The sequence below is a fragment of the Acartia tonsa genome, chromosome 11 (genome assembly GCF_053477335.1).
Source record: "Acartia tonsa isolate MP-2025a chromosome 11, ASM5347733v1, whole genome shotgun sequence".
Classification (NCBI taxonomy): Eukaryota; Metazoa; Arthropoda; class Copepoda; order Calanoida; family Acartiidae; genus Acartia; species Acartia tonsa.
Genome location: NC_137270.1, coordinates 41,384,658 through 41,409,392, shown reverse-complemented (window position 1 = coordinate 41,409,392; position 24,735 = coordinate 41,384,658). Strand labels below are relative to the sequence as shown.

General features: G+C 32.8%; 1 protein-coding gene across 1 annotated transcript in view; it reads left to right on the top strand.

The window, feature by feature from the left end:
- The window catches only part of LOC145331853 (uncharacterized), a 30,263-nt gene extending 6,611 nt beyond the window's left edge, over positions 1 to 23,652 (top strand). Inside the window, exons 2-6 of the mRNA XM_080176701.1 lie at positions 353 to 404; positions 2,833 to 2,922; positions 21,440 to 21,472; positions 21,892 to 21,929; positions 23,524 to 23,652. Coding sequence (XP_080032827.1) covers positions 353 to 404; positions 2,833 to 2,922; positions 21,440 to 21,472; positions 21,892 to 21,929; positions 23,524 to 23,602 — 292 coding nt within the window. The 3' untranslated portion in view covers positions 23,603 to 23,652. The remainder of the gene's footprint in view (positions 1 to 352; positions 405 to 2,832; positions 2,923 to 21,439; positions 21,473 to 21,891; positions 21,930 to 23,523) is intronic.
- The last annotated feature ends 1,083 nt before the right edge of the window (positions 23,653 to 24,735 follow it).

Here is a 24,735-nt window from a genome sequence, read left to right as displayed (position 1 = left end):
ATCCATTGAATTAACCATATTCGAGATGGGAGGGGAGGGGGGTGTTAATAACCCTACCCTCCTTAAGGTTTTTGGGATTAAATTAGTTTTGTGTAAGATTCCAAATTTTAAAACTTTTTATAAAACAAAATTTGGATTTAACGATTTGGTTGCTATCCAAGTAGATCCAGGTATATTTTTTAAAATAGTACTTAAATAGTACTATTTATATTTTATACTCCTTCACTCAAAAAGGGTATTAAAAGAATACCTGGCACCAGAAGTATCTAGTACAAGGAGAATCCTGAAGACCAGCCATTTTTTAATAAAGTTTAAACTCCGTTGTAAACATTCATATGTTTTTTATCTTTAGGGAGAGTATTTTCAAATGGTGGGTGGTTGTTCAAGGATTAAATCATCCAGAGGTTAGTATATAAATATATAGCTAAATAGATAGATAGACAGTATAGATAGAAAGATAGATAGATAGATAGACAGTATAGATAGATAGATCGTATAATTTTTTTTTATTTTTCTGTTTACGTTCACTATTATCTCTTTTCTCTCTCTCTCTCTCTCTCTCTCTCTCTCTCTCTCTCTCTCTCTCTCTCTCTCTCTCTCTCTCTCTCTCTCTCTCTCTCTCTCTCTCTCTCTCTCACACTCTCTCTCTCTCTCTCTGATTGGTATGATTGAAAACAACAAGGATGAACACTCATAAACATTTTTTAAAAGTGTGGAGGTGTGAAAAAACGACTAGGTATTGCCTAAAAGAACCACAGAAAAAAATGTATTCCTAAGATGTAATTAGCTCTACCCTAACTAAGATGGCTATACGCGCTCTCGGCTGAAGGAAAAAGTCAGGCAGGTAGGGGACATTGAGCTGCTTATTACTCTAGTCGCCAAAGTTTTATGGTAATGTTTCTTATTTGTTGGCTCAACAACTTTGGGAACTTTTATTAAATTTTTTGATTGGTTGGTATATTATAGAATTGAGAGTCCAAACGTTTTAACCACTAATTGTAATCTACTGAAGTGGTAATATTGTGTATATCATTGAGAATGTACATCAATTTATATGCCATTGTCTTATCCCTTTAGACCCCTGAGGAATTGTAATCTACAGAAGGGGTGATTTTGTGTATATTATTGTGGATGTACATAAATTTATAGGCCATTGTCTTATCCCTTTAGACCCCTGTGGAATTGTAATCTACAGAAGGGGTAATTTTATGCATAGCATTAAGAATGTACAAAAATTTATCGGCCATTGTCTTATCCCTTTAGATCCCTGAAAGGAAAAGGTGAGAAGTTTGTAAAGTAATGAGATATGCCAATCAAACCAGACTAGATGGGTTATCAGTAATAATCACTCAAAATAACAATTTTATTACTTTTTCCTCAGTATATCTATCTATCTATCTGTCTGCTTATATATTTAATAAGGCTAGAAATGTAATCAGTAACAATTACTCAAAATACCTATTCTATTAATTTTTCCTCGGTAAATATATCTATCTGTTTGGCTAAATGTCCATCCATCTATCTATCTGTTTAACAATAATAGAAGGTTAGTCGGTAATAATCACTGAAAATAACAAATTTTATTAGTTTTTCTAGGTATATCTTTCTCTCTGTCTATCTCTCTATTTGTCCGGAATGACCGGGATAATATATACATATATATATGTATAGTCCACATAGAATGAACAAAAGTTTATTTGTAAAACATCATGTTTCATGCATTAAGCAATCTTCAGTTACAATTTAATACTGACAATGATATTAGAATTACTAGATTTTTTCAATTAAATTTAGAGGATTATTTAAAATATTGAAATTACAAATAAACATAATTTTAAAAAAAACTATCTTGAAACGGCAGTATCAAGTATCATTAGCAGCCAGGTGTTCAATCAGAAGGAACTTGTCTCTGTGTCTGCACTTGCTGTTGATCTCAGACCTCTTGTTGAGCATGGTGACGTCATTGTTGAACATGATCTTCACCTTCTCTAGGTTGCAGAGTTTGCATGCACCGGAGCTAGGGTTGTAGGTTGGTGCTTGCTGCAGGATGGATCATCTAATATCAAAATTAGTTTGATTTCGTTTTAATGACCAAATGAATAATGATAGGCTGGTTTTGTGCTCTGCATTGGCATTGTTAAAGGATGACTTGTGACCAGTAAATCTTTCTTTAAAAGTGTTACCAGTCAGGCCAATGTATGTGGCAGGTTTGACTGCATTGATGACTTCTGCTTTGTAGACCAAGGAAGACTTCAAGCACTGGCCTCCAACGGGACACACAGCTTGGCCACCACGGCAGTTGCACAATCTTGGAAGTTGAGTGTTTGCAGCAGCTGTATCTTAAGAATTTGTTATGTCCAGCTATGATGGCTTTGATACTAGGCATACAACAATAAGACACTTTAACTGTAGAACGGTTGAAGTACTGTTGAAGAGGTGTGTTCTTAAAATGTTTATCAATCAGTAGTAAGAATTTCCTTGCAACATTAGTTTTCACTGTTTGACAGAAAGGAGGATTAAACCAAATAACCTTTCTTCTCCTGCACCTTGTAGTAGGATGACGTTGTTGGTTGGGTGAGTAGGTGAAGTCATCATTGTAGCCAGCTGAATTCAATGCATTTTTGAAAGGTATTTTCTCAGCTTCAAAGATCTCTCTTGAACTATATATATATATATATATATATATCTAAGCATCTAATTATCTATCTATGGCTCCAGGTATGCCAGCTCTGTAAGAAGGTCCAGGAACAGCCGGAGTATCAGAATATCTATCTATCCATCTTTCTAACTTTCTATCTATCCATCCTTCTAACTTTCTATTTATATCTCCAGGTACGCCAGCTGTGTGAGAAGGTCCAAGAACAGCCGGAGTATCAGAATGACCGGGACAAGAAGGCGGAGTTCAGTGTTCCCTCCTGGATGGTAAGATTCCCCAATTTTCAGGGATACAGGGAGAGGACAATTAATCTAAATTGCTTACTTGAAGGGGGTTCTAAAGGGATAAGACAATGGCCGATAAATTAATGTACATCCAAATGATGATACAAAAAAATGCCTCTTCTGTAGATTACAATACTTCTGCTTGAAACGTTTGGACGCCCAACTCAAAGAAACAAACAATCCAGGGAAAATGGAATGTGATTCGGACAAACAATTCTAATTGAAAATTTCCCCTCAACCCCCTTCCCTTTCTTACCCACTTCCCTTTCAATTACACCAAAAACAGTGTTACTCCACTTTACTCCGACAAAATATTTAATTTTCGGCATTTTCAAATGGAATTAAATGGCTGAATATCAGCCCTTGCAAAAAATCAATATTCAATATAAGCCCCAGGGGCGTCCAAGTTTTTGTATTTGGTGGGGGTGAAATTTTTTTAAGAGGGGGTATTTGTTTTTGGGAGGGGTAAATTACTCCCCCAAAATGTTTACGCCAGGGGTAAAATTTGCCTTACCCCCCCCCCTTGGACGTCTTTGATAAGCCCCAAAAGTTTTTAAGCTAATAATAAAACTTTGGGGAATAATTTAATAAACGGCCAAATGTTCTACCCCCACCCCCCTAATCATTTTAGCTCTCTTGCACTTTGGATACCTGCACAGAATGCTTTTTATTGTTTGTACTAGCGGCTACGCCCCTATGGGCCTCTAGGGGCACTTGAGGAGGGGGTAGTTGAATTTGATAACAAAATTTTTATTTTAGATTTAAAAGAAAAAGTAAATTTTTTTTCGGGGGGGGGGAAGGGATTTTTTTCTAGGGGCGATTTCTATTAGGAGGGTGGTATTACCCTCCCCCATAATAGTTATAAACCTTCCCAGGACCTATGAGAATCTAGGAGAACCCGATCGGTTCAGCGGTTAGCGAGATCCTTCGGTACAAACATACACACAAACAAAGAGACACCCTGTTACTTTGTTATTGTGCTGCGCTAGGTATAAACATAGAGCTGTCCTTGTTTTGTTGTAACAGAAATATTAGACAATTGTTTACATACTATATGTTGACAATCGATATGATATTACTTGGATGTTGCATCAGATTTTTATATACTTTAACAAATCTATGCTTGCAGTTGGCTAATATAACGATACTACCTTTACCCAATCTCTTTCCACCCTACTGGATGAACGAACTGACCAACAAATGAGGATCTTTGTAGCAGCATAAATTGACGACAAATTATCCACTGTCAACTTATCCACGTTTACTATATTCAATATGTTGACAAAATATGCATGTTGTACGCCTTTCTAAAGAATACAAGATTTTTTTCCTATTTTATATGATCCGTTTTTCATCAGACGTCTATCTGCCATAATAGTTGGATGTATGTGTTTCTTTCTAAATAAAAATTTCTTTTTAACTAAAAAGCATTAAGCAGTAAGATGTTTTTAACTTAAGTTTCAGTCTAACAGCCTAAAACTATACAGAGCCTTAATTTAGAATTTAACTATACTAAAACCAACCCAGGACCTATGTGAAACTTTTTATAAATAGAGAATTCAATCGGTTCAGTATTTATTGAAAGTTTAAGCGCAAAAAAGTCTTACTTCTTTATAATAGGGACTTGTAATAAAAATATTTGATCTAATTATAGGGATTAAATTTTTTCCATGAAATTTTCCCTTTTTAATTTATAAAGTAGGCTGAAAATAGATTAAATTAAAAATCTTGGAAACTGCTTAAGAATGTATAACATGGCATGTTTGTTTTACTACAAACCTGGTTTCTTTGGAACACAGTAATAGTGTCTGACTGATTATGACGTAACAAAAACGTAAATTAGCCAATGAGAGGCCGTTATTGACCAATGGTAAAATTTATAGTGGCCTCTCATTGGCTAATTTTTTTTGTTACGTCATAATCAGTCAGACACTATTACTGTGTTCGTTTTATATTGAAACCGATTGATATCCTCTGGATTAGAACCAATTATCTGCCATACTGAAAAAATAGGGATAGCATCATATTAGAGACAATATCAAAATAAAAATCATAAAATTAATACCAGTTTTGTTAGCCTCGGCCATAGTTTGGACGTTGCTATTTTTTTTTTAAATCCTGATTTTGAGGTGACCCTAAGATCTGAGCTTTATAACAGGGAGGGAGGGGACATTAGGCTGGAAATTACACTGGTACCCAAAGTTTTTTTTAAACAGTGATAATTAATGGCTCAAAAAATGTGGGTTGTGGAGTAGAATCAAATCTTGTCAATCTCAATAATGGGTGCGTAGTTTTGTTTATCATCATTGGGACTGTATATCAATTTATCATTGCACAATACAATCTTTCCCGATTTTGTATTAATTTTGCGGAACATGATTCCAGTTACGTCATATTTTTTTTCCCGAAAAAGGGAAGGGGGGAAGAAAATCTCTTCAAAAGAGATGGGGAAAACCCCCTTTTCTCCCATCTCTTTTTTTCTTCCCCCCTTCCCTTTTTCGGGAAAGAAAAACATGACGTAACTGGAATCATGTTCCGCAAAATTAATACAAAATCGGGAAAGATTGTATTGTGTCATTTATCATCCATTGTCTTATCCTTAAGTTCCCTGACTTTATGCTTACAGTTTGTCTTGTCATCATTCAACTAAGAAAGGACGAAGGAAAAATATTCACAAAAAAATTTATATTTATTTATCGCATCGTATTATAGACAGGTTTTCGCGGATATGAAAATGAAAAAAATATATATAGCATTAAAACCAGTATTTGCCCCAAGAGGCCGAAGGCCCTTGCTTACAAAATTGGTGTCTATTTTATGATTTTTATTTTAATATTCGTGGAAAATTGTCTTTAATACGATGCTATACATGAGTTTTCAGTATGGCTGAGAACCAGTTCTAATGTGTAACAAATCATCCTATTCATCTGATTTTTGGAACAATGATTCCTATGAGAATATGATACAGTGATTTAAGCGAAGCATCTCTATAAGCAAGTCGTAAAAATGTACTTTCTGAAACAGATCATTTTTTACACAATTTTGCAACTGAATATACAAATTTATGCCAGACAGACGCATAAACATCCTCTTAATTCATTCTTAGACAACAACCATTATTAATAATAATTATTTTTCTTAATTTTACTAGATTTCATTAGTTAATATATATCCCTGTCCCTGTGAACGAGATAGGAAAATAAATTTGAATATAAAAACAATTTAGATTTGACAATATCTCACAAAGAATAAACAGTATCAAAATTTTGAAGTAGCGAAGCTTTGCTTTTAGGGTTTGACTGCCCGTACGTATTTTTTTACAGATAACTCTTATCTTAATTCAAGCATGTTGGAATAGTTCTATCACTTGAGAATTTTGCATGGTGATTCCTTCAACAATTACGTCCATTTAGAAAAAAATTATAACATGTCGTTTGATTAATATTTACCTACAAAAGTCCGAATTTTAAGCATACACTTTTAAATAGTATATATTTAGAGTAGATAATCGACCTACACGCCCCAATATATATAACGAACGGTCAAACGGACTGTCGTTCAAAATTTTTATAGAAGCTGCGACTCTAAAGAAAATAAATTAAAAATTTCCAGTAAATCTTTCCTAATCATTTATCTGTAAACCTAATAAAGTTTTGGAGAGTAACATAACTTTTTGGGAGCGAAGCTTATCTATAATTTACTGTTTCTGTTAGTCTGTCCGTCTAGAAAATAACGTTTCTAAGTATTTATTTGAAAGAAATTGAAATAAGATGAGGTGCTAGCAAGGGCCGTCCAAGCTTTTTTATTTGGGGGGGGGGGGGTAAAAATTGAAAATTAGAGGAAAGGACGTTTAAACTTTTTTTATTTAGGGAGGGGGAGGTTTTGGGTTGCCTTCATTCATTCTGGGGGAGGGGGAAATCACCCCTAACCCCCCCCCCCCTTTGGACGTACCTGGATGCTAGTTTTTTGTTTTTCTTATTTCTTTAGGTCAGGTTGGGTAGGTTAAATCTGGTACAGGGATAGGACAATACAGATATAGGTCACGCAGCGTTAGGGCCCCCCCTGTATTGTTATTAAAAGGATTCAAAATGCAAGGACATAAATTTTTTAACTCTTATTTTATACATCTTAATTTGAACTGATGATCTATTTTAATAGTGAAACAATTGTATTCCATCAATAAAAAGTTAATGAAATAACCTGTGTTTATATATATAATAAATTGTTATTCATGTGAGAAAAAAAATGTACCCCTCATTATAATTTATTTTATAAATTAGGGGAGGGGTTTCAGTGCTCGTTAGGCACTTTGAGGGAAAGCACCGATTTACACAGCTACTATTTGAGATAATAATTCTTTGGATCATTCAAAACTACTTTACAATTCAAAATGATCTGTCTGTTATAAATGAATTATTTTTATATATGAGCTTTGCTACATATGGACAAGGTTTATCTAATTTGTAATATTATTTATTGTTTTCATATTTGTTTGCGGGAAAAAGGGGGGAATCAGGGTTGAATGAATAAGACAATGGCAGAAAAATTTATTTACATCCCAAATGATGAAACACATAATTACCACTTCTTCAGATAACAATTAGTGGTCAAAGTAATGAACCAACCAATCAAAGTTCTAAAAGGTCCCCAAAAGTTATTGAGGCAACGAATTAGTAAACGTTATTATAAATAGCCCAATGGCCCATACCTCTATGGGTAAAAATTGGAATCAGGAATGCATGAATAGGAAATCCCTTAACACTTAACGGTCGGGGGGGGGGGGCGTTCAACGCCCCCCCCCCCTCTTCCGGTTTTTTCTATCTCATTCTGTGCGTGAAAGATAAAGAGGTTCCAGGTATGATCCTGCAGGTCCTGATCCTCCAGGTGTCCAGAAATCTTTAAAAGGCACCTGTGGCCGCAATTTTTTACTTAGAGACTTCAAATTTTAAAATTAAGCTTTTCTGACATGTCTACATAACGTATTAAAATTTCATAAAGATCCGCTGCCGTTTTCCCGACGACCAACGACTGCGACGGCTGGCAGCTGCCAAGTACAGCTGCGGCCGCTGAAATTTATATTTTGATATTTCTAATGTAAAATTTACATAAAGATAAACAATTTCTGGAAAAATATTGTTCTTCTAGCTTCAAAATTAAGAAAATTACAGCCGTTTGAAATTTTTAAGTAAAATAGACCTAAAAACAAAGGTTGTAAAATAAAAGGATGAAGGAAGCGAAAATTGACTTAGACTTATAAAAGGTAGGAAATTCATTATCAAACAGGAGACTTGCACAAAAAAAATTAGCCCTCTAGCTTTTATAGGAACTGAGATAATAGAGGGGGCGCGTTGAACGCCCCCCCCCCCCCCGACCGATGAAGGTGCGGCAAGAGCCCGACTGTAAAGGGATAAATTACAGAGCTAATATTTCCAGACAAATGTTGTGCAATCAAAGAGACTTACTTGGTACAGGAAGATATACTGATCCTTGGGATCTAAAGGGATAAGACAATTAATTTACATCCAAAAGTGCCGGCATTGATTGTTATACCCTAACCCTGTGAGGCTATCTAATAATAAATATAACCAATCCTGACCAAAAAAAGGGAAAAACCCGAAAAACTCTTCACCCCCCCCCCCCATATTATCTTTTTTTTCAAAATAAAGGGTGTATATTGTATATAAGTGCCAATAATTTAAAAAAGACTAGCGGATACGCCCCCTAGAAGCCTCTAGGGGCACTTAAGGTAGGAGAGAGAAAAGTTTACTCATACAAAAAACGCTTACTACTTTATATAATACTAGCGGCTTCGCCACTAGCCTCTAGGGGCTTTGACCCAAGAGGTGATAAAAAAAGGACCAAGGAAATTTTGTTTTTGGGGGGGTTGGGGGTGTCCCACCCCCCAAGAAAATAGCTTAAAACCACCACAGGACCAGTAGGTATATTCCCTGAAGAGTAGAATCCGATCGGTTCAGTGGTTACCGGGATCTTAAGGGACGGACGGACGGACGGACAGACAGACAGACAGACAGACAGACATCGTTCTACTTTGTATTATAGATGGTATACAATAACACAACTTGAATATATTTATTTTTTGTATGAGTTTCAGTGTCCCAATGTAGGTTGTAGTTTTATTACTTGTAATCAATTTTGATGGGTATATAGACATACTTTTTTTATTTCTCTTTCTATCCATCTCTCTCTCTCTCTCTCTCTCTCTCTCCTTTTCTTTCTCTCTCAATTTTGATGGGTATAGAGACATCTATCTCTCTCTCTCTCTCTCTGTCTTATCTCCCTATCTCTATCTCTCAATTTTGATTGGTATACAGACATACTTTTTTTATTTTTTTTTATTTATATCTATCTCTCTCTCTCTCTTTCTTTCTCTCTCTCTCTCTCTCAATTTTGATGGGTATAGAGACATCTATATATCTCTCTCTCTCTCTCTCTCTCTCTCTCTCTCTCTCTCTCTCTCTCTCTCTCTCTCTCTCTCTCTCTCTCTCTCTCTCTCTCTCTCTCTCTCTCTCTATCTCTCTCTCTCTATCTCTCTCTCTCTCTCTCTCTCTCTCTCTCTCTCTCTCTCTCTCTCTCTCTCTCTCTCTCTCTCTCTCTCTCTCTCTCTCTCTCTTTCTCTCAGTATTTCTCACTCTATCTCTCTCAATGGTATAGAGGCATATTTTTTCATATCTCTCTCTCTCTCTCTCTATTAAGCTTTCTCTCATTTTTTTGCTTTTTTAAAAGCGAAGCTTTTCTATAATTAGGGTCGGTCCGTACGTCCGTCGGTCCGTACGTCCGTCCGAGATAGATAGCTTTTATTCGTTAATTTAGGCATGTTAGAATTGTCCTATCGATTTCAAACTTTGCATAGTGATTCCTGTAGTAGTTAGGTACGATTAAGAAAGTGTAGCAACTCTATAATCATTACCAGAATGTCCGTACGTCCATTTTAAACATGTTGATTTTTCTACTTTTTTAACAACAAATTTTTATTTGATCTAATTATCCGTTTGATCTGATTTTTGGTATATTGATTCCTGGGACATTCCTGGGTATTTTATAAGCGAAGCCACTCTATAATCATGTCCTAAAAATGTAAGTATGTCCATAAACATTATTCTGTATCAAGCAGTTTAGCAAAAAATTTACTTACACTTTTGCTTGACTCTTATACCTTAATATTCTGATTATTCAGTTCAGACACTATACAAGTGTTAATGTCCGTTTGTCCTACCGTTTCTGTGCTTCGCTTTTATGGATGTTGTCATCCTTGTTTTTATATATATATCTATTTGTAGTAGAATCAAAATCATGATTGTTTTCATGAAATTACTTTGTTATTTACATTGTTCTATATTGAAACAAGGATGACAAAATCAATTAGTAGCAAAATACCAAAAAATCATATATGGATACTCGGACAAAACATTTTTTTATTCGTTGGATTAAGAATTTGGGGACTTTTAATAAATTTTGATTGGTTAGTTCATTAAGTGTCCAAACGTTTCAACCGCTAATTGTAATCTACAGAATGGGTATTTTTGTGTATACTCATTGGTGATGTATATCAATTTATCGTCCATTGTCTTATCCCTTTAATTCCTGATGGAGGCAAGAAAATTTATATTTTTTGTTTAAATGAATGTTTTTTTATCGCCAAATTGACCAATTAAGTTTGGTTTAAAACTTTTAATGTACTTTTTTGAAGAAAAAACATATATTTAACTTTCTAAACTTTAGATGACTTCATCTTTTGAAAAAGTTTTTTAATATTTAAAAGTTAAAGTTTTTAGTATGGCATAATCTGCTATATTCCATTTCTATATTTCCTATTTTCTCAATTTTTATGTTTCAATTCATTTTTAGTACCAAGAAGTTAGTCTGTAACTCACTTAGTCTGCACTGCCTGTAATTTATTAATTGATAAATAATGTAATTAAAAAGGCATACCCTTTCATAACATGTTGTACAGACTTTTACACCAACAATTTTAATCTTCAAAAGGGGTAATTTTGTCTTAAATGATTGGGGATGTATATCATTTTATCGTTCATTGTCTTATTATAATAAAATTGTTGTTTTTGATTTGCTTTGATTTTAATAGATTTTTTTATATTCTCTGATTCTTACAAATGCCATCCTTGTTATTTATTTAAAGCAAAAATATGAATTTTTCTTTGATTTGAATATGGAGAATCAAAATAAAAAAAAACATCTGATAAACTTAATATATCTAAAACTCATATAAGTACTTATATAAGAGTAACTAACAGGTCGTTGTCTGAAGGATCTCGCTAACCGTTGAACATACATACAGTTCTCCTTTAAAATTTAGCTTTTTAATCTATTTCTGGGGAGTGTTCTACCACCCTCTAAATAGAAATAATAGTAGACTTACAGAGATATGGTCTGAAAACATCTCAAGACTTTTTAAAACAAGGATGACAACATCTATAAAAGCAAATATCTGAAATTCGAAAGACAAACGAACAATAACTCTTGTAGAGAGTCAAAACTAAGCAGAACATTAATTTTGAAGTCTAAACGAAATTGTACATAAATTTGCTCCAAAATTGCGTATGTTTGGTATACAGTAAACTTACATGCTTTCATTTTTAGGATTTGATTATAGGGTTGCCTCGCTTATAATACTTTACCTTGTTGTCCTAAGAATCATTATTCCCAAAATAAGATGAATAGGTAAATCATATCACACAAAAAATGCCGTCAATAAAGTTAAAATTAGCATGTTTCAAATTGATATACGGACTTTCGGGTAACAATTAATGAGTTATTACGCTTTCTAAGTTGTACCTAACTGTTGAAGGAATCTTTATATAGAAAATCTTGGCTTTTTAAAAAGACCATATGTATAACTTGCTAAATGTGCAGCATTCTTAGAGTCAAAACTTTGTCAAAGATTTCAGAGGATTAGAAAGAAAAGGCATACGTTCATTTTTTCTAGATTTGGGGAACAACCCATATAAAAAAAATCTTGTAAAACCTTTTTGAACTTAGTTTTATTTTCCAGTATGGCTTTGAAACCGATAAGTATACGTTGGATTAAAACCGGTTCTCAGCAATACAGAATAGTTCAGTAACGTATCGTATTTAAATCAGTTCTATATAATCCAGCGGATATTGATGGGGTTTGGAAAAATTCTGAAAAAATATTCATCCTCTAAATTTCCCCCAATAACGAAATCTAGGAATGATCCGGAAAAAAAGTTTTCAAGTTTTTAACATTGATTAAAACATAATTTTACAACTTTAAGACATATTTACCAAAGTTTTAATGTTTAACTTTGAAGTGTGTGTCTTGTTAGGTCCAAGGATGGTTTTATCTAAATTGCGACACCACCCACTTCCAAAAAAAATACGCCCCCCAATAAAGGATTCCCCACCTCCCCCGATAATTAGAAAACCCCTTTAGCCGATAACAGTGTTTAAAGCTGTCAACTAGTCTTTTTTTACGATACCTCTCATTGACACCTTGGACGTCTATAATTCCAAAGTAGGGTCAGACTTTTAAATTATGTTCAAAGGCACACCCTAAACATCCCGACTATAGTAGACAACCAACCAGTTGATTATACGACCCTTTGTCTGGAAACTATGTGAATTGTAATGTGTTGAGTAAGATATAAAAGTTGGAAAGAATTTTAATGTTAGAGGGAGATTTGAAATCTGCATCAATTTTTTTCTTGTATTCATTTGAATCCGGTGGATAGGAATCAGTTCTCATCCATACGAAAAAACTATGTCTAGCATCGTAATATATCTAGCTTTCTATGAATATAAAAATGTACAATCATAAGATTAAAACCAGTTTTTTTTAGCCGGTGCCTTCGTCACCTCAGGACTAAAAAAATAGTTTTAATCTCATAATGGTACATTCTATATCCGTGGAAAGCCGTTTATAATACGATCTGAGAAATAACTATTATAAAATTCGTTTTTTGTATAATTATTTATCTAAAAGCGGAAATACAATTTAAGTTCATAAATTTTGACCAACAGGATAGGTGGATTGGAAACTACCTGCGCTCTAATTGGTTGAATGATGTGCGACACTTAAGCTTCTCCTATCAGAGCGAAGGTAATTTTCAATCCACCAATCACAGATGTCAAAATAAATTAACTTAAATTGTATTTCCGCTTTTAGATAAAGAATTATACAAAAAACGAATTTTATAAAAAAAATCCTTAAACTTTGATGCAGATTTCAAATCTCCCTCTAACATTAAAATTCTTTCCAACTTATACATCTTAGTGTTGAGCCCATTTTAGATCAATGCTTTCCTTCCTTCTCTTTTATTCGTCTTTGTATTTACAAGATTTAGGCGCAGATTCAATCCCTAAATGATGACTGAAATTTTAACATATATACTCAAATTAAACCCTTGTAAGCCTATTTTATTCTAAATTTCCACTATATTTTATATTCAATAGTTTAACCCTTTCATAAAATAAGTTATAGTCTTAATGGATTTATTATTACTTGGATGTTGCATCAGATTTTCATGTACTCTAAAAAAGTAATAAAATAACGATACCCCCCATGCACCCCCTTTATCCCATCCTCTCTTCTCCTACTGATTGAACAAACTTACCTATAAATGAAGTCCATGGTTGCAACCTAAATTTTCTCCTGTCATAATATCCATGTATATTCTATATCCATTCTTGTAAATCTGTATTTATCCAAAATTTCCACTATATTTGATATTCAATAGTTTAACCCTTTCATAAAATAAAGGTATAATCTTTAAATTACATGGATATCAAGATAGGACAATGGAATATAAATTATTTTTCCTTTATTATTCACTAGCAGCTACGCCCCTAGAGGCCTCTAGTGGCATTTAAATGTTTTTATTTTATTTAAAATATCTAATTTGAGAAATAATTTGTCTATGTTATCAGCTGTTAAATTCATGTCTCTACGCAGCGCGACTACGCTAGCGACACTATGCGGCGGAAATATTTTCATTTTTTTCGATTTTATTGTGATTTATCTTGGGAGGGTGGTGGTACCCTCCCCTAAAATAGTTATAAACCTTCCCAGGACCTATGGTAATCTACCCTGTCAAGGAGAACCCGATCGGTTCAGCGGTTAGCGAGATCCTTCGGTACAGACACACAGACAAACAGACAATCATCTTGTTACTTTAGTATAAGGATAGGTCTAGACTGGAAAATATTAATTTGCTTGATTCTTTACACTAAGAAACAAAATTATTAGCCAAGTAATGACTGCAGTGTCAAAACCCTATGTTACGACTCTAGGGGGCTAGGTGTCGCTTTGGGTACTAGACCTCTCTCCACGCACCTTGGAACATACATACAATACTTACCAAACCCTATGTATAGCTACCTAGTACCCTATGTAATCTGACCCAACCTAACCCAAAAATCATAAAAAAAACACGAACAACTACTTCTTTTTTTGATTTATTTTAAAATAAAGCTGATGGGTTCTCTTTCTCAAAAAGGCAATTTAAGGGAAAGCGCCAGGGTGGTTGATAAAAAATACGTCATAGCTATCCCTTCCCTCTCTGGATAAGAGCAACTTACTATTTAAATCCAGGGAAAGGGGGACATTAGTCTGTTCAGCTCAACTAGCCCCAAAAGTTTTTTAAAAGCGTTTTCTTAATCGCTGATTTAACAACCTTGGTGATTTTTATTTAATTTCCAATGGGTGGTTCATCAAGTTGAGTGTCCCAGCGTTTTAATCACTAAAATCACATGTTGTAATCTACAGAAGGGGTAAATTTGTGTTATTGAAGGGAATGCCATCAATTCATCGGCCCTAAGATCCCTGATTTGAATTAGATATTTGTATTCAAGATATCAAAAAATAAACTGCTTTACACCTTTCGAATAAAGATATTTGAAGAATATTTATTATTCGCATCGTATCATAGACAGCTTTCCGCGGATGTCAAAAATCCATTGATTATATGATTTTCATTTTATTATTCGTGGAAAATTATCTATACATGATTTTTCAATATGGCTAAGAACCTGTTCTACTTTAGCAGATATTAATCGATTTTGGTAAGTTAAAAAACTATAAATCATATTAATTTTTTAATATTTTTTTTTTTTTTTTTGAAGTTTTAAGAGTAGGAAAAAATCAACTGCAAAATTAATTGGATCATATGAAGAAAATGAAGTCATTCCTAAAAAGGACAGAAATTCCCTTCCTTGGGTATAGGAAGGCTATTTACTTTCCTTTTTCTTACAAATTCTCTGTAAGGAAGGTGATTTCTGTCCACTATCTTACAAATTCTCACTAAAGGAAGGTGACCTCTGTCCACCATCTTACAAATTCTTCCTAATTCTTAGAAATTCTTCCTTTTCCTCACTATTACAACTATGCTTAATAAATCTACCTTATTTACCCAAATTCTTACTTATTCTCAGAAATTCTACCTTAATTAGACAAATTCTCCCTTATTCTAAGAAGACCTACCTTATTCAATGAAATTCTTCCTTATTCTAAGAAAATCTACCTTATTCCCTCAAATTCTTCCTTATTCTAAGAAATACTTCCTAATTCTATGAAAATCTACCTTATTCTAAGACATTCTTCCTTATTCTAAGAAAATCTTCCTTATTCTAATAAGATCTACCTTATTCTAAGAAATACTTCCTAATTCTATGATAATCTACCTTATTCTAACAAATTCTCCCTTATTCTAAGAAGACCTACCTTATTCTAGGAAATTCTTCCTTATTCTAAGAAAGTCTACCTTATTCCTTCAAATTCTTCCTTATTCTAAGAAATACTTCCTAATTCTATGAGAATCTACCTTATTCTAAGACATTCTTCCTTATTCTAAGAAAATCTACCTTATTCTAAGACATTCTTCCTTATTCTAAGAAATTCTTCCTTATTCTAATAAGATCTACCTTATTCTAAGAAATACTTCCTAATTCTATGAAAATCTACTTTATTCTAAGACATTCTTCCTTATTCTAAGAAAATCTACCTTATTCTAAGACATTCTTCCTTATTCTAAGAAATTCTACCTTATTCTAAGACATTCTTTCTTATTCTAAGAAATTCTTTCTTATTCTAATAAGATCTACCTTATTCTAAGAAATACTTCCTAATTCTATGAAAATCTACCTTATTATAAGACATTCTTCCTTATTCTAAGAAAATCTACCTTATTCTAAGACATTCTTCCTTATTCTAAGAAAATCTAGCTTATTCTAAGAACTTCTTCCTTTTCCTTACTAATTCTCTCTTATTTTCAGATAACCTAGCTTTTTCTAAGAAGTTCTTCCTTAATTCCCCTAATTCTTCCTTTTTCTCAGATAATTTTCCTAATTTATATTGGGATATCATAACTGAAATAGAGGTATAGAGAATATATAAATTCTGCCTTTTCCCCTTCCTTATTCTCTCAAAATCTTGGTTTTTCTCACATATATTTCCTTATGTTTATTGGGATATCAGAACAACATGTGTAGGATAAGTTTGAGTTGTATCTTTTGACCTGAAATGTTTGTTTGTACTTTAGAGGTGGAAATTCATAAAGTACATTTTAATAGGAACCCCAGTCAGAAGTATGAAATTATCTTAAGAAATAATAGAAAATTCAGTATTTTTTTTGGTTGTATCTTTTGACATTTAGTGTTTATGTTTTTATTCATAAAATTATTAATAATATTAACATAATTTTGCAGAGAAATAAACCTAATAATAACAGGATAACAGAAAAAGACAAGTAGTCTTTACAATCTTTCTCTAGCCAACACATAAAATATTAGACCAAGACCAAAAAAGTAATAATTTCAAAACAAATTAAAATATTTTGTATATTTTACTGATAATTTTCTTCAATAACTATATGTAATTAGCAATCCTTTTATAAAAGTAACAGGATGTTTGTCTGAGCTCCCAAGAAAAATTGCCTAAAGAAAAAAATTTCCCCCCTAACCATCAGAAAAAAATCTTTTCCTTTTCAAAAATAAAATCCCAGGCTTAGAGTCAGACATTTTTATTTGATTAATTACCCAAAGTGTCCATAGAAGCCTCTAGTGGCGTAGCTGCTAGTCTCAACCAATGTAATGTTTTTTTTCTTCACATTCCTATTTATGTGGTACAAACTCTATAGAAAGTTGGCAACTTATTCTTTTCGTCGGTAAACTAAAACAGCTGATAATTATGAAATCAATTCAAGGGCAATTAGAGTGGGTCAATTTTCAATTTTTTTTTAATTTTGAATTCACCACAATGGATTTATTATTACTTAGATCTTACACGAAACATTTCATGTTCTATAATAGAGTGAACTCTCTTGCGGGCTAAAATAACGATCTTCCCCACCCAATTCTTTACCCTATTCCCTCCCATCCTAATGGAAAAATTGTACACCAAATAAAATCGAAGGGAAATTGCAACCTAAACTAACTAAAAATTTTCTCCTGTGATAATATCCACGTGAATAAATATAGAATTAATTGGAAGTTGAACCATAATTTTGTATCCTCTTAAAATATCATTGTTGTAGATGGTTAAAACATTATCTATCCCCTCTCCCCTTTACCCTATCTCTTTTCCTTCTTTATGGTGAATAAACTGACCAATAAACAGGTTAGCAACTTAATTTGGCGACAACTTTTCTATGTAACTCTATGTCAATAAGATAGGGTACTTATAGCTTTAAAAATCGAACCATCCTTTTAAATATTGACCCAACTCGACCCAATTTGTTGCTTTTAAAGACCAATACTAAAATCTAAATACAAAAAGTTTTGACATTAAGAAATATTTTATTTTTTGGTATTAAGTAATATGAATATTAAGAAAATTCATAATCCTTTATATCTTTTGAACATATATTTATAATTATAAAAATATCCGAAAATCAACAATTCTTTAGCTCTGATGTTGGTCATCACTCATCCCCTCACTAACCCATATGTTCTATTATTCATTCCCCAAATATACTATTAACAGGGATCTAAAGGGATATGACAATTGCCGATAAGTTGATGTAAATCCTCAATGATTAAACATAAAATTATCCCTTCTGTAAGTTATAATTGGTGGTTAAATCGTTTACTATTAACAGGGATCTAAAGAATAAGACAATTGCCGATAAGTTGATGTAAATCCTCACTGATTAAACATAAAATTATCCCTTTTGTAAGTTATAATTAGTGGTTGAATTGAATCGTTAATGGACAGGACACTCATTTTAATGTACAAACCAATAAAATTCAATAAAAGTTTTAAGTCACTGAATAAGAAAACGTTATTATAAAACTTTGGGGACCAGTGCAGTGTAATAAACAGCTCAATATTCACTCCCTCCCTGGATTATTACACAGTTTTATTTTAACAATTTCTTATTAATGGGCTCAACAACTTTAGAGACTTTTTATTTAATTAATTAAGTAAATTGATTTATCATCCATTGTCCTATCCCTCTTAATTCCTGATTATAGGTTGATTTCTCTGTTTCGGCATGGGACAAGGACAACATATCAAAGACAATTTGTAAATATAGAATATGTATTATAAAAGTTATTTTAAAATAATTAGATACCGCTGAACCGATATGGTTCATTTTTACACTGTAGCTTCTCATAGATCCTGAGAAGGTTTATAGCCATTTTGAGAAGGGTACCACCACCCACCTTGAAAAATATTACTCCTTTACAAAAAATTTTAATTTAAAATAAAAAAAAACAGAAATGAAAAATGTGGGGATGAGTATGATCCCCCCCCCCACCAAAACAAAAAAAATTAACCCCCTTCCCTTCATTTTTTTCACTTTTTCATTTTAAACTACTATAGAAAATGGAGATATTAAATTCAATTCCCACCACCTAAAGTGTCTCTAGGAGCGTAGCCGCTAGTTTGAAATAAAACACTAACAATATAATTAATTATCCATTAAAATTCTTAAAATTCTAAATATACATAGTCTATGGTCTTATTTTAAATGTATGTCTGTGGGTTTGTGTTCGTTCATAAAAAATACACCCCCTCCCTTACCATGTAGCCGGCCGTGCTGCGTCAAATTCTTGTCCAGGCTAGCCAAGCTGACGGACGTTTTTTTTCTAATTTCTAAAAGCTACCTTTTTTATAAGAATATTTTTTAGTAGCGAAGCTACTCTATAATTCACTTTGTCCGTCCGTCCGTCCGTCAGTCCGTCAGTCCGTCAGTCCGTCAGTCCGTAACGCTATGGGGGAAATGGGAATTACTCAGCTCCTATAAAAGATAGAATGCTGAAATTTTTTGACAACATTCCTATCATAAAGGAGCACAATTAAGTATAAAACATCGATAGCAGTAGGACCGCTTTTTAGCAGGTTTTAGGCTATTTTTGTATTTTTCACATTTTTATCCATATCTTCAGTGTTTATGGTGCGATTTTCAAATTTTTTTCAGTTATAGATATCTAAATTAAATTTCCAGTCGTTTAAAGAAAACAACTATGACGGTCAGACTGCCTTTAAGCAGGTTTTAGGCTATTTTTGTATTTTTTACATTTTTCTCCATATCTTTGGTGTTTATGGTCCGATTTTCAAAATATTTTTAGTAATAGATATCAAAATTAAATTTCCTGTCCTTTAAAGCAAACAACTATGACGGTCAGACTGCCTTTCAGCAGGTTTTAGGCTATTTTTGTATTTTTCACATTTTTCTCCATATCTTTAGTGTTTATGGTACAATTTCCAAAACTTTTTCAGTTATACATATCAAAATTAAATTTCCCCTTGTTTAAAGAAAACAACCATGACGTTCAGACTTCCTTTTTGCAGGTTTTTGGCTATTTTTATATTTTTTACATTTCCCCCCATATCTTTGGTGTTTTTGGTCCAATATTAAAACTTTTTGGGATATCAGTATCAAAATAATTTTTCCCATTGTTATGAGCATCTTTTATGTAATTTATTTTGACCGTCATCATTATACAAAATATTTTCTCAAATATATCAATTAATAAATACACTTTAAATTTACTTCTACGTATTAACATCCATGATTTTTTTTGTGCTTCGCTACTTATGGATGTTGTCATCCTTGTTTAATATTATATATAGAAGCAGTATGGTTCTTCATTACTGTTTAGCTTCTTATAAGACAAAGGAAGGTTTATAGCTATTTTGGGGGAGAGTACTAACACATTCTAAAGAGATATCTCCCCTAGGAAAAATCTCCCCCCCCCCCAAAAAAAAAATTAGAAACCCACTAAAATTAAAGAGGTCTCTAGGGGCTAGTTTGTCATTAAATTAAAAACATTCTTATTTTTCACTCTTAAAAAAAGCTAGCTTTTTTATTTGGATGAAAAAATCTGATCTACATAAAATTATTGCAACACAGCACTTTTCTCATCTCCTGGTAGAATATGAAGAAAATAGTAAGGTTTTTCTGTCTGAAGCTTAAGATCCCAGGAATGGTTGGTCTAATTAGCAAGAATTAGCTAAATTATCTGAGACAAAGGAAGGATATGTGATGAGAAGGAAGACTTTGAGGGAAAAAGGTAGATTTTCTTAGAATAAGGAAGAATGTCTTATAATAAGGTAGATTTTCATAGAATTAGGAAGTATTTCTTAGAATAAGGTAGATCTTATTAGAATAAGGAAGAATTTCTTAGAATAAGGTAGGCTATCTGAGAATAAGGAAGAACTAGGAGGTATTGGGTTAATTTTCTTATAATTAGGAAGATTAAGTGAGATTTAGGAAGAGATTTTCTTAGAATAAGGAAGAATGTCCTAGAATAAGGTAGATTTTCTTAAAATAAGGAAGAATGTCTTAGAATAAGGTAGATTTTCTTAGAATAAGGAAGAATGTCTTAGAATAAGGTAGATTTTCTTAGAATAAGGATGAATGTCTTAGAATAAGATAGATTTTCATAGAATTAGGAAGAATGTCTTATAATAAGGTAGATTTTCATAGAATTAGGAAGTATTTCTTAGAATAAGGTAGATTTTCTTAGAAAAAGGAAGAATGTCTTATAATATGGTAGATTTTCATAGAATTAGGAAGTATTTCTTAGAATAAGGTAGATCTTATTAGAATAACTAAGAATTTCTTAGAATAAGGAAGAATGTCTTATAATAAGGTAGATTTTCATAGAATTAGGAAGAATTTCTTAGAATAAGGAAGAATGTCTTAGAATAAGGTAGATTGTCATAGAATTAGGAAGTATTTCTTAGAATAAGGTAGATCTTATTAGAATAAGGAAGAATTTCTTAGAATAAGGTAGGCTATCTGAGAATAAGGAAGAACTTAGAGGTATTGGGTTAATTTTCTTAGAATTAGGAAGATAAAGTGAGATTTAGGAAGGTGATTTTTATCCTCTTTTTCAGATATGTGAGAAAAAGGAGAGTGATTTTTGTCCATATTTGAGATATCTGAGAAAAAGGAAGATGATTTCTGTCCTTTTTGGAAGGGAATTTCTGTCCTTTTTAGGAATGACTTCATTTCCTTCATATGATCCAATTAATTTAACTTAAATTTTTCAGGTGTTAAATGGGTTGGAAATAATGGGATTTAAGGTAAGTTTTAAAAAAATTATTTTAGTTATTCAAATATAAGGGAGGGAGGGGATATTGGACTGTAAATGATACTGGTATCTAAAGTTTTATCAGCGTGACCAACTCTTCATTTGGGTATTTTTTCTTAATCTTGAATTTGTTGGTTCAACCTAGAAATGTTTAAAACTTTCAATAATAATAATTTCAATCTTTAGAAAAACCTTTTATTTGGTGAATTATAACAAAAAGTATTGCTTTTTTTACCCACTTAGAATTAACACAAATTTATAATCAACGTTTCATTTCTTTCATTGGTTAGGGGAGTTTTGTATCAGACTAGAAATATTAATGATTAAATTATGTCAATGATAAATGGGTTAAATTAAGCCAAATTGTTTTCCTTTTAAAAAAAACACTGTGGATGTTATCTTTTCTTTAAGGTAATCAGTTGTGGAGCTTACTCAACAGGCGACCAGAGGTAAATTGTAGAATGGCAAACACGGCTCATATACATAAAAGCAGCAGGATCTCTGTGTGTCTGTCTGTCTTTCTGTCAGTAACGAAAGATATGTGAACCGATGAACCAATATGGTTCCTTTTTTCAATGTACATACAAAATTTAAAGTGTCACTGTATGACTTACTGGAGCCGCTAATTTTGATATAAATTAAATAACAAAGATAATAAAGCATACGAGGAAGCTTCTAGAGTCTGTTTTTTTTTTATATGAAAGGGCAGAGTGGCCTTGATCCAACCCGAGATATGTGGGAAGGCTTTATTAAATAGAAAACTCAGTCGTTTTAGCGGTTAGCGAGATCTTAACGGACAAACAAAAACCATACTCATTAAATATTCTACAATTATGCTTCTAAGAGGTTCCAGGACAAACGCAGGAGTCCCAAACACAGGAGTGGCCAAACGCAGGAGTGTTAAAATATTAATTCAATTAAGTATTTCTATACAGATTAGGTTAGGTTGAGATATGAATGTACAAATAAGCCCCCCGCACTACGCAGGGGTTAGGCATTAAAAAACCTAAAAGAAGTTCTAAAATAGGTTAGGTTTGGTTAAGTGTCCACTCCTGCGTTTGTCCACTCCTGCATTTGGGACTCCTGCGTTTGTCATAGGACCTTTTAATATTTTTTTTTGATTTACTAAACCCAACCAATGCAATGTCTATGATTATATGGTGTAGGATAAAAGGGGCCATTCTACCGATGTAAATGTTAGCTGTGAAACGCTATTTTAATTGGTAAAGATCTAATATTAATATACTAACAGAAAAATAGTTTAGAACTAACATGATATAAAAGAAGGATTCTTTTGCCGTTCCAGATCCTTTAAAAGGACTCTCCACAGAAAAATCAACTTTGGATTTTTGAAAATCTAACCTGAAATTATTATTCTCTGTTCAATTTTAAGCATTTTTGGTTTTTGTGGCATCGCGATCGAAGCCCTTTGAAATTTTTTACCTCCTTTAAGTGAATCCTCCCGCCATTCAATTTGTGCTGCTTTAGTGATTTTTAGCTTCTATGTTGCCGCATTCATCGCCCTTCTCCGCCGCTACTCCGCTATTCATTGCTGTACGTCGCGTTTCAATACATGCTCCCCTCTCCCTTGTTCAGAAATTAAATGGAGGCTGGGGGGTGTTGTGTATAGCGACGTAAGCGGTGTATAGCATTGTATAGCGGAGTAGTGGCGGAGAAGGGCGATGAATGCGGCAACTGCGGCAAAAGATAGTTATATTTGGCGGAGGCGAACACAAAATGGAGGCGGCAGGATTGTCCAGTCAAGGAAGAGAATAAATCGTAGAGCGGCCGGTTGCAATGGAGCAAATGTTCTTTAGCGGCAAACATATATTCAGTGGAGGAAAGTGTAGTATGTATTGTTATAGCGGCAGTACAAATAGGCGGCGGACAAAATTTTCAAAGGGCTTCGATCGCGATGCCACAAAAACAAAAAATGCCTAAAATTGAACAGAGAATAATAGTTTCAGGTTAGATTTTCAAAAATCCAAAGTTGATTTTTCTGTGGAGAGTCCTTTTAAGTAACACACAACTCACATGATTTAGACACGACCAACGAGACTTTGTGTGGACGCTTCACAAGAACAAGGATGACTGGGAAAATACGACAAACAGAAGAAAATAATGCAGGAGCATGCTGCGCTTCCATTTTAAAATTATAAGGGGGTGATAGATTTGTTATTTCTCGCACCGTATTATAAACAGCTTTCCGCGGATTTGTACATTTCTATATTCGTAGAAAGCTGGATATAATACGATGCTAGACATAGTTTTTTCCACCGGATTCGAATGAATACGAGAAAAATTTATCTTTAATTTGTTTACTCCTGTATCTTTTAATCAGCCAATGTGTGTCCAAAAATAATATTTAAGTACACTGTCATAACATATTTCTGTTTTTAGATCGTTTATTACACTTTATCTATAACAAATACAAATACTCGACTTTTTTTTCATTTCTTAAAAAAATTTAAGTTGTGCCATACGTTACTTTTTCAGAAATCCAATAAATAAAACTTTTTTGCTTGGTAAAAAAGATGCATGTTAAGATTTAAGCTTTTTTTGGTTGATTTTGAGATTTTACATATTTTTAAATTAACGATTATTGACCAAACGTATATGCATCAAATATTGAAATAATAGGAAGTAAAACAAAATAAAGTACAAAACATTAATATGAAATGGAATTTAAAACTTATTTTTAACTAAAATTAAGTAAAATTAAAAAAAAAACATTGTGTACAATTCTTTACTGAATAATTAATAGTTACTTGTCGAATTGCAATGTAGACATTTTTTTTTGAATGAATTTATATTTAAGCTAAGACTATTTATATTTGAGTGTACGAAAATGAAATTGATAACATGTAAAAAATACAAATCAGAAATAAGAGAATGTATTTGAATTTGTAAGGATGTAGGGTAGATCTTTTCATGAAAATACCCTTTTTCGAATTTCAATCTTCTGCTAACCTAAAAAGTTACTTTAGGGGCCTAGAAATATATGTACAAAATTTCAGCTCTCTATCTCTACTGGCGACCTAGCGCCAGGCATGTAAAATATCAACAGATAACGGTAGCACGGCGGTTTTAACAATATCTCAGTAATGTGCAGGTTTTCAGCTCTTCTGCATATTTCAATTTAAACACATAAGGCCAAAGATATTATATCCAAAAAATCTTTTGTCAAAGTCTACTCTAGACCTAGCGCCAGTCAGTTTTCTAAAATCATGCATTTTATACCTGTGAAAAATGAAA